Here is a 10595-nt window from a genome sequence, read left to right on the forward strand (position 1 = left end):
AAGACACTTAACGGCAATTGCTCCAACCCAGTGGTCACTAATGGGTTGTCCAAATTACCAGTCATACATAAAATAATCCCCCCGGCCACGCGAGGATAAAGTAAGTTACATTCATTCATTCATATGGTTACACGACTTTAATCTGTAAACATTTCTAACCAATATTTAACACAATCACATACTCTGTATTTAATTGAATGGCAATCACATAACCATTTGTTGTTTTGCATTAAATTTACATCCGGTACCCTCCCATTTGCAACGATACGTCGAAACCAATCTGAATGTGGAGTACGAAGTTGGTTTGACATGAGTAGAACTGATTTCAGGTCACTGCAACAAAGTAAACAACTTAATCAAGGAGGTTTGCGGACCAAGAAAAAAATAAACAAACCTTTGGTTATCAAACAGGTTGGCAGGTAAACATTGAAGTCTGTTAAAACTAAGGTCAACAACTTCCAAATGTGGAGATGACACCAACAAGTCGCTATCAAGGCTTTGTAAGTGATTATGCTTCAACCGCAATTCCCTAAAAAAATAATGGTAAATATGAATGTATTAGCTACTCACGTAATGGAGATGATAAAACATATTGAAAGAAAGGTATGACCCCTTAATAAAAAATAATAACATTTGTAAGCCAACAGATGTAAGCCCTAAAATATCAACATTTGTAAGGTAATATTAATATTCTGAGAATTTGAATAAGAGCTAAAATTTTCAGCATTTTGTCCCCCCAAAATATATACGCTAACTACTTTACTATGGCGCAGAATAAGCCAGAATTTATAGCAACTGCACAGTTACCAATACAGTTAACCTTACCTTAACTGTACCAGGCCACTCAGATGTCCTGGTTCAAACTTTTTTATTTTATTGTAGCTAAGATCAAGTAGTTTCATTGATATTAATTCTTTGAAAGCATGTCTGTGCACATACTTTAAGTTGTTCCGATCCAATCGTAAAATTGTCAAATTTGATACACCTAAAAAAAACATACATGAATGTTACAATGTTAAATAAAAATGTATTGTGACTTGTGAGTAATTGTTTATTTTGTATATTGTATAGCTGACAAGTTCGACAAACCATTAGTGACCACTGGGTTGGAGTAATTGCCGTTAAGTGTTCTGCCCAAGGACACACGCGCTCACAATGGTAGCAGCGAGAGCCTTGAAGCCATAACCTCTGGGTTAGAGGCAGACAGGCTAACCAACTGTGCCACAGCACCAGATATAATAAAAAAATTAATTAAAGCTAAACTGCATTTAGTTTTAAATAAACATTACTGAGAATTCAAAGCAGATTACGTCAAAGTCAATATATGGACTCGCAAGTTACAATTCTACTTAAGTGTACAATACCTTTTATGGTGGCATTGACAAACACAATATCTGAGTAAATACACTTTTCAGGTGGCCAACTACAATAGAAGGTTGTATATCATAAAACCCTTCTTATAAAATTTGTGCTTTACATATTACAACGTAACTTTTATTTATCGCTTCGAAAACAATAAAGAAAATCAAATTACTGAAACTAGAAATCAACAGCAAAATGAGAGTCTTTAAAACACGCTATTAATAAAAAGGGGGGGAAAAGTGTAAGGTATAAAGCATGACTGTTAAACCCCCATTTTTTTTGGTTTAGATGCGCTTTTTTGAAAATGGTTCTGTATGTTCAAGTATACCACCACCGAACAAACATAATCTTTTCATGAAAAACTAGGAATTCACATCAATAGTAGATAGGTATTACCATTAAAAGCACTATTAATGGTTGAAATTGAATTCCGTGACAATATAAGTTCATCTAGATGTAAATGACTGAAGCATGACTTGGGAATAGTTTGTATCATGTTGTCGTCATAGTTCAGTTGCTTTACATGGGCGTATTGCCGCAGAACACCTGAAAGAATATGCAAAGTTAATTATTAAACAGGAATTGCTACAAGAATATGTTATAGCAAATAGGTCTATGTGGACACTGAATGCAAACTATCAAGTAATTTGTTATTGTTCTCTAATAAAAATGCAATTCCTAAGTAAAAAATCATGGTAAGATTTCCAAGTTCCAACTTTGTTAGGCGCCATGGCAAAGTTTCACGCTCGATACTTCTACCATTGGGGGCAAATGTGTTCTTGATCAAGATACCTAATCAAAATTGGTTCAACTCAGCGGTCCCTTTTGGGTTGTCTGAATTGTTAGTCATAAATTAACATAAAAAAAATCACCCACAAAGTTACATAACTTGAGGACACAAAGTGCATCTAACAGAACATAAATGTTTTAATGACTGTTGTTGTACTTCCACTCAAGCATAAAAAAGTTACCTATTTTATTTAATTAGGATACATATATTTTAAAACGAAAATATTACACTAAGATGTTGGGTTGCTCTGAGATGCTAAGGGTATATAAAGTGGGAGAGCATATCGTAAATGGAAGGCCAAACCGTTTTTTTTTTTAGATCATATTAAACAGTTCAAACCATGCACATGACCTAAGAGTTAACATTTGTAACAGGGAGTTTAATGGCACTTTTATCCATTGCAAAATTTAGAAATACATTAGGGTCGTTGTTAAATTTTAAGTGCTACAATAAAAGGAGGCTAAACAATGGCTAGATATAATAAATGTTACCACGATAACTTTACTGTAAATAACTTGGAAAACTTCTACAAAAAAGTTAGAAAAAATAATAAATGTATCGCATTTATCTTTGTGGTAAAGTAAGGACAATCGTTATAACACGATTGTTCTGTTTCGTACACCTCCCATACGAGTTACTACATATGATTTTGAATAAATAGATGCAACTTACTTAACCCTCGCGTTGCAAAAAAACGACAGTCGTTATAACAGGTGTTCTGTTTCATGCATCTCGTCGCAGCTACCAAGTATGCTACTTTGTGGGTGATTATTATTATATTTTTTGTATGGCTGAAAATTTGAACAAGCCATTAGTGACCACTGAGTTGTAGCAACTTCCGTTAGGTGTCTTGCCCAAGGACACATATGGCCGTGCACAATGGTGGCAGCGGCGAGCCTTGAACCCATTACCTCTGGGTTAGAAGCAGGCTCCCAAGCCACTATGCCACGGCGCCAGACATATATATCCTTGCAAGTAATTTTTTTTTATTTTAACATATGTACCTCTAAAATTCTGTTGGCAACTTGAGTTTAAGTAAATTGTTTCAGCATACCGAGGATCACCTTCTCCATGTATTTCATTGGGTGGAGGTAATGAAGTAAAAGTTGTGGAATCACACCATAGTATATTATGCCTGTGGTCAAACTTGCAACTGAAACATAATTGTAATTTATGCTGAATAAATAAATGTAACTTGCTTTATCCATGGCAGTTGGCCAGTTGTTATAACACAGGTGTTCTGTTTCATACACCTTGTGCCAGCTTACCAGTTACGGTGTATATATCTTTGTGGGTGTATTTTTTGTATAGTTGACAATGTATACAACCCATTAGTAACCATTGGGTTTGAGCAATTGCCATTAAGTGTCTTGCTCAAAGAGGCCCAAAATGGTAGCAGTGGCGAGAAACTCATACCCTATGGGTTAGTTAGAACTAGAAGCAGTAACTGTACTGTGTATATATTAAGTTCACCATTACCTAAAAATATATATGCTTACTTTTGTCCATTGGTTTTGTTGGAACAGTGTTTTATACGAGATGCTGAAGGTGTATAAGAAATAAGGAACTCTAAAACAAGACCAAGAAAGACTTGTGAAGATAAATAACGCATTTCTACATACCAACAGACACCATTTATGTTAGAGTACCCATACTCAACCCATACTCTATAATACTTTTGATCTTATAAAAATCTTAACCTAAAAAATAAAAACGTACCATATCTTATTATTAACACTACATATCATTATATGCAAATGAGTAGATACTAAAACATGTAAGCTGAAGCATATTTTTTTTATTTATATATGTATAGTTAACTCCCATGCATATTCTGTTGTACTATGCCTAAGAGTTAAACATACAACAAAATATACCTAGGAACTAAGTATATTCAATACAATATGCCCGAGAGTTAAATATAAAAAAAATATGCCTCAGCTTACAGGTTTCAGTATCTACCATGCAAATAAGGTCAAACAAAACAATAATAAAACACAACACATCTAATTAATCAGTCCTAACTTTACTGTTTATCAGCAAACTACATTAAGTTAATGTAATTTAATTTAACATATAGATAAAAGCAAAGTAGATTAAAGCAAAGCGATAACTTTTTCACTCTAATACCAAACAGGAACACAAATTGAAAGCAAACAAATGTAAGCGAAACTCGAAAGGAAGATGAAAGAAAAAGAGAAATTTCGTCTGTGGGAATTTCCCAATTGCGTGTTTTTGCCACAGAAATAAAAAAGAATAGATCATCTCCAATGTCGGTAAAGGAGAGAGGTGATACACTCTCTCTCTTTCGCGGGTCGTACCCGTTTACCATTGTAGTCAATGGAATCGAGGGCGTTTTATGTTGTTTTTATTCGTTTTTTGATTTAATTAAAAGTTATAAGGTAAAATAACTATTTTCTAGTATATATATATTTCTAATAAACCGTTTGTTTAAAGTTTTTAATTAAAATTATTAAATAATTAAATTTTCCAAACGAGTGGTAAACTGTAAGCGTTAACCTACCAAATAACTAAACTGGCCTAATAAACTTGAGTAGTTGGTGTAGTTTTTGAAATAAACAGCTAAAACCTCCTAAAACCACTGTGCGCCTATCTTTTACAATAGAGACCAAGCGAAATGGGGACGGAGTTGGCGGTCAGGTGAATGGAAAAAAAATACATCACGATTTTGGGCAGTTGCGCGTTCATCTACTCTTTTTTATTTCTCTGGTTTTTGCTTAACCGGAAACCAATCATTTAACACCGGTGTTTCATACACCTCGTGCAAGCAAAAAACCAGATGATTTCTTTACTACTGATCTATATTTCTAGAAATTACGTATATTTAAGATTCACTTAGATTACCTAATCGTAATGGTCCAGTTAAATAAGCACAACACGCGGTATTACGTGAGAAATAGCACGAACTTTTAAACCAACACATAAAAACTGAATTGAAATCTATTTAAATTTGCCCATCCAAAGAGGTTTTGTTTTAATCTTTTTTGCCTATCTATCTCTAAATTTATATATTGTAATCTACATGGGTGAGGTGCTGCAGCGTGGCATGTCATTGACTTGATGTTTAGGCTACAGTTGGCCCACTACCTGACACCTAAGGTGCTAAAACCAATTAGCGGCCACTGGGTTAGAGCAATGTCTATTAGGTGACTTGTCCAAGGACACTTTAGAATCAGTATTAAACCCAGCTTTCATCGTTTTTTTTTACATTTTTACACTTTAAGTCCAAATAACATTTGCAATATTTTTCATCGTTATTATCCTTCGGGATAATTGAGTAACTTTATAATGAAGGTTACAAGATAGGTAGTTTCACAAAGACGATCAGTGTACAGAATTAAAAAGATAAAAAAACAAATCTTAATAAAAATCCAGGACAGATCTGATTTTAACGGTGCATCTAGCAAAGGTATGTTGCACCTTGTTGCCCTATGTTGTAGGCAGAAAATCAGTTATGTGAAAATCATCTTATTATAAAAGATTTTTAGAGCAGATTCAACAAAACGATTTAAAAAAGGCAGTTTAAAAAAACATGATTCTATTCACACACTACAGCATAAAAAGATTAGATTAATTAAAACAACGAAGAAAAGGAAATTAGCAACAAAACAATGGCCATAATTTTCTACCTATGTTTCAGTACGTACCAACATAAAATATTACACATACAAAGAATTGATATTTAAATTGCAAGTTATATATAAAAAGTTATTACAATCAATATATAGAATTATTAATTATGTACTACATATATCACTTTTGATTATCATTACAAACAAACCACAATTAACACTGGTTTAAAAACATAATAATAGCAATTAAAGTAATCAATGTAAAACAAAAATTAATCTTTTTTACGAAAATGGTATTTTGGTATTTTTTACTTGTAACGTGTATATGCATAATATGATGCCATACTTAATACAACAACCCATAAAAAACGTCGAATCAAAACTGGTCTCTTCTTTCCTTTTATGGTCTTGTTGGGTAAGGGCCGTGTGTGCAAGGGGTGCAACATGCGCTGTTTTTGTTCCATGATTGCCCTTCGTGCCCCTTCCCATCTACCAGCACCAACTAAGCGGTATTGATATGCAGAACTTATTTCATAAAAAATCTAAAATGAAATATTTCATAAAAAAATAAAATAGAATATGTACGTTTAAAATGGCAAATTTATTACTAATTAGACTAAACATACCTTTTTTGCAAGCTGGTAATCAGTGAAAAACAAGGAAAACAGGTTTGGTTTTACTCCAATCTTGAGGGCAATCTCATCCATATAGTCAATGTGAGGTACCTAGGAAAGATGCTGCATATTAGCAAGACACTTAAAAAAAAGACAGTTAACAGCAATTGATCCAACCTAGTGGACCCTTATAGGTTGTCTGAATTTTCACATTACATATAAAATAAACAGGTATGAGGTGTAAGAGGATAAATAAATTACATTTATTCATTACAATCACTCATTCTATTTTAGTAATGAACGAATAAATACATTTTACCAATTTATTTACATGTGGCATAACCAACAGTCATTTTTTATACTATATAGCTCTTTCTTATAAACAGATTACCAAATATGTACATTAGTTTTTTATATGTAAGCAATTTGAAAACAAACTTTTATAATGTAAGATTTAGGTATTTAATCTGAAAATAAATGCACCTCGATAGTATGCCTTTGGCTGTTGTAATATTTTCGTTTCATAGCCTTTCTTTTTTTGTCAATATCTTTTATCATTTCTCTATCCGATGGAAGTTGTACTATATCTAGACGTAGACATGTAGACAACTATTAAGAGATATAAAAAATGGCAATTTAAAAACATGAAAAGTCTTATTTCTACCCAACATAATATGCACTTAACAAAGTATTACTATGTTAACATAAAGTGTAAACCTGTAACATAGTTTTTTTGCTGTGGCTCAGTGGTTAAGCTCTTGTATGTATTAGAAGGTTAGCGGGTTTGATGCCCAATATTTATAATCTTAATAGTGTATGTGTCTTGGCAAAGCACCTAATAGACAACTGAGAAATCACTAATGGGTCCTAGCACCCTGGTATTCATGGTAAAAGGACAAATTTAGCCTAAATCTCAGGTTCCATGGTGTATCATGCTGTAGGACCCAACTCCTATAGTATTAAATTTTAGTATCAGTAGGGTGGGGGAATATGGGACACCTTTTACCTCTATTTTCTCGCCCCGTTTAGTAGTAAACAAAGAACATTCAAAAAATTATAAAACTATATGACCATGACTCCCATTGACCGTTTTAATTGTTTAAAACAACTTTAGGATATTTACATATTATGTGCTAAAGGTGTCCCATCTTCCTCCACCCTACTATATATACTATATGTTTTATTGCTATAACTGATTAATATTAAGATTAAAAAAAAACAAAAAAACAGTTTTTTTAGTTATATCTGCAGTGTTAAAATTTAATGTTTTATAAACCACTGCAAATAAAAAGGTAAACACTTGGTAGCAATAAACATATTTAAACCTTTAAACACCCTTGTGGCCCAACGACACTGCATCTCTGATACAGGGTTCACAGCTCCAAGCACTTGTACATGTCCTATGATGGCTAATGTGTTTCTCTTCATTGATAATGGCCACATGTATTTGTACAGCTGAGCATCTGTACCATTTACCTGTGTAAATAACAATAGTGATTAAACCTAAACCAAACAAAACATTCTCTTTTTATTTAAATAATATAAACATACCAAACAAATTTTATTAAGCAAAAAGAAACTTTATATTAATTCAAAATCCAAATTGTTTTTAAATATTTTTTAATATCACAAATGTACACTAGAAAACCTTACATGGGCAATTGATTCATGTAAAAAAGGGAACTCGAAAACAAATCCAGTTGCAAATATGACGACATCAGCTTCTTCTTCTGTCCCATCATCAAACACAACGGAACGTTCTTTAAAACTTCGGATATTTGACTTAATCACAATTGAACCGATTATAATACGGTTGGGTAATTCATCGTTAACAAAAGGATGCTGGGAAAGAAAAGCTACAATTATTTATTTAGAACAAACACAACACTCAGTATGATATCTAAATCAGTCTGTTCTGCTAAAAAAGGGCTTAGATATGAATAAAACTTCCACTGATAAAACAGTAATTTAGAAAAATATTTTCGGCATGTGTTGAATAGTGTAAATTTTGATAAATTTTGGCATATTACAGAAGTTTAAAAATTTGTTTGGTTTGTGTGTTGCAATCATAAACAATAAAGTGTCCGGACATCAAAACAGAGCAATAATGATTATTAATAACATATAAATTAATAAAAATTTAAAATCAATAAAAATGTCAAAACAGATTAATAAACGTTAAAAGTAGTTAATAGTCATCGAATGATATCAATTCCATGCAATAAGCATAAATTCTAGGAATTCTAAAAATGCAAAACATACGTAACTTTATTTATACAGATATGCTTATGCCTTGAGATTAATATTATGTCAATATTATTTGCTAAACTGAAGTAGTTCACCTGGTTAAATGGTCCATGTTCAGGTTTTAAACCATAATGGGCATGATCTAATTTTTCAGTCAACATTTTTTCCACAGCTTTTTGTGTGATGCTCTTGGGAATTAACCAGTCCAACAGGTTTTGATATCTTAGAAATATAAAGCATATACAAAAACTTTTGAATGAATGAATTCCAATGCCTTCATATATTTAGTGACGAATAATTTAACAATATAACAAAGAAATCTCTTTTTTATTATGTGTGCCAGAGCAAAAATAAGTTATAATATGTTTTATTTTTCTTATTATTTTTCCGTAATTAATGACAGTTTGGACACCCATTTGTAACCAGTAGGAAAAAGGTAAGATCTCCCATCCATTACAATTAAAGCTCCTGTAGCACCCTAGGTGTTGGGGTAATAGCCAATTCTGGCTTAAAACTTAGTTTCCATGGTATATCTCGCTGCAGGACCTTATGCACATAGTAATAAATATAGTGCTTGAGAGCAATTTTCCCTGAATGTCCTGGACAAGAAAAAAAAACACAAATAAAAGTATGAACCTTGTAGTAATAAGAAAATCAATTGGATATCCATGCGGTCCAACTCTATTGAAGACCCAAGAACCACGGCGTGTACTTAGAAACACCTGGATAAAGTTTTTTCCTATAATTTTATTTCCTAGAGAATTATTATATAGGTTTAGCATCCATGGTTTTATTTAACATTTTTCTTCTATAGGTTTTTACCCCTACCATGTTTTTTGCTACTGTATTTGTAGTAATAAAAGTAATAAATATAATTTAACCTAAATAAATATAATTTATGGTATTTTCAAAATAAAAAAGTTACACAAAAACAGAACTTAGTTGAACACTATATAAACCCTCATATTTGAAGTGTTTTTATAACCACTTTAGCTACATAAAAAACTGGATAATATTACTGAACTTTTCTTATAAATTCTTAGTTAATTTATGTCATGAATGTCGAATGATGTAACTTATTTATAGTCACATGGGCACAAAAACCGAATAATTCATATTAAGAAATAAACCTGTTTTGCATGCCAGCTTAATTCCACGGCAATATCTCCACCAGAGTTACCCATACCAAGAACAACAACTTTCTTATTTTCAAAACCCTTGAAATCTCTGTAATCATGACTGTGTAATATTCGTCCCTGAAATTTGTCAGCTCCTGAAAAATTAGATAATTTATGTCATGAATGAATGAATGATGTTGTAACTTATTTATTATGTGGTAGAAAACAAAAGCTGGTGTAAACCGAATGTTCTGTTTCATACATCGTATGCCTGCTTACGAGTTACACCGCTTGTAACTGTGTAGGTAATTATTTGTATGGTGGACATTTTAAAACCCATAAGAGACCATTGGGTTGAAGTAATTACTGTTGGTCAAGGACACAAACAGCTAAAGTGTCTTGGTCAAAAACAGACACTCTCACAATGGTAGTAGCTTCGAACTCATCATTCAATTTACACAAACCATTAAGAAAGATAAAGTACAGGGCATTTTTTGCCTATAACCAGCAACATACCAGGTTTGGCCCCATGTACAGTTGAATATAAACTACGTACTAACCAGGGAATTGAGAGAGTGGGAAATGAGGTGAAGCGTGGTGACCAACAGCAACAAGAACGAAATCAAATATTTCTTCATTTATTTCATCATTTAATATATTCCTAGTTTTGACACGCCTGTAATACAACAACAATTGTTATTTAAAAATACATTAAACCCTCTCAATGCTTCTTTGCCCTTTTATCGATAATACTTTAATTTAAAGTACTATGAGAGCTCTGGAAACTTACTTTTTAAAACTCTTTTTTAAACAATATTATGAGGGAATGAATAAACATTTTGCACATATAAAATAAAATGTATCATTTAAG

At 32.3% G+C, this 10595-nt stretch overlaps 2 protein-coding genes across 2 annotated transcripts in view; both read right to left on the reverse strand.

Moving 5' to 3' along the window:
- LOC100181234 (leucine-rich repeat and transmembrane domain-containing protein 2-like) overlaps positions 1 to 3848 on the reverse strand; it is a 5298-nt gene extending 1450 nt beyond the window's left edge. The window contains exons 1-6 of the mRNA XM_002119385.5: positions 3652 to 3848; positions 3157 to 3305; positions 1759 to 1908; positions 826 to 985; positions 395 to 529; positions 183 to 333 (exon numbers count right to left, since the gene is read on the reverse strand). Coding sequence (XP_002119421.3) covers positions 183 to 333; positions 395 to 529; positions 826 to 985; positions 1759 to 1908; positions 3157 to 3305; positions 3652 to 3764 — 858 coding nt within the window. The 5' untranslated portion in view covers positions 3765 to 3848. The remainder of the gene's footprint in view (positions 1 to 182; positions 334 to 394; positions 530 to 825; positions 986 to 1758; positions 1909 to 3156; positions 3306 to 3651) is intronic.
- Positions 3849 to 5417: 1569 nt separating this feature from the next.
- LOC104266025 (dimethylaniline monooxygenase [N-oxide-forming] 5-like) overlaps positions 5418 to 10595 on the reverse strand; it is a 6984-nt gene continuing 1806 nt past the window's right edge. Inside the window, exons 5-13 of the mRNA XM_026835926.1 lie at positions 10285 to 10401; positions 9737 to 9879; positions 9243 to 9328; positions 8702 to 8828; positions 8013 to 8201; positions 7685 to 7835; positions 6843 to 6946; positions 6372 to 6470; positions 5418 to 6287 (exon numbers count right to left, since the gene is read on the reverse strand). Coding sequence (XP_026691727.1) covers positions 6054 to 6287; positions 6372 to 6470; positions 6843 to 6946; positions 7685 to 7835; positions 8013 to 8201; positions 8702 to 8828; positions 9243 to 9328; positions 9737 to 9879; positions 10285 to 10401 — 1250 coding nt within the window. The 3' untranslated portion in view covers positions 5418 to 6053. The remainder of the gene's footprint in view (positions 6288 to 6371; positions 6471 to 6842; positions 6947 to 7684; positions 7836 to 8012; positions 8202 to 8701; positions 8829 to 9242; positions 9329 to 9736; positions 9880 to 10284; positions 10402 to 10595) is intronic.

The sequence above is a fragment of the Ciona intestinalis genome, chromosome 9 (genome assembly GCF_000224145.3).
Source record: "Ciona intestinalis chromosome 9, KH, whole genome shotgun sequence".
Taxonomy (NCBI): domain Eukaryota; kingdom Metazoa; phylum Chordata; class Ascidiacea; order Phlebobranchia; family Cionidae; genus Ciona; species Ciona intestinalis.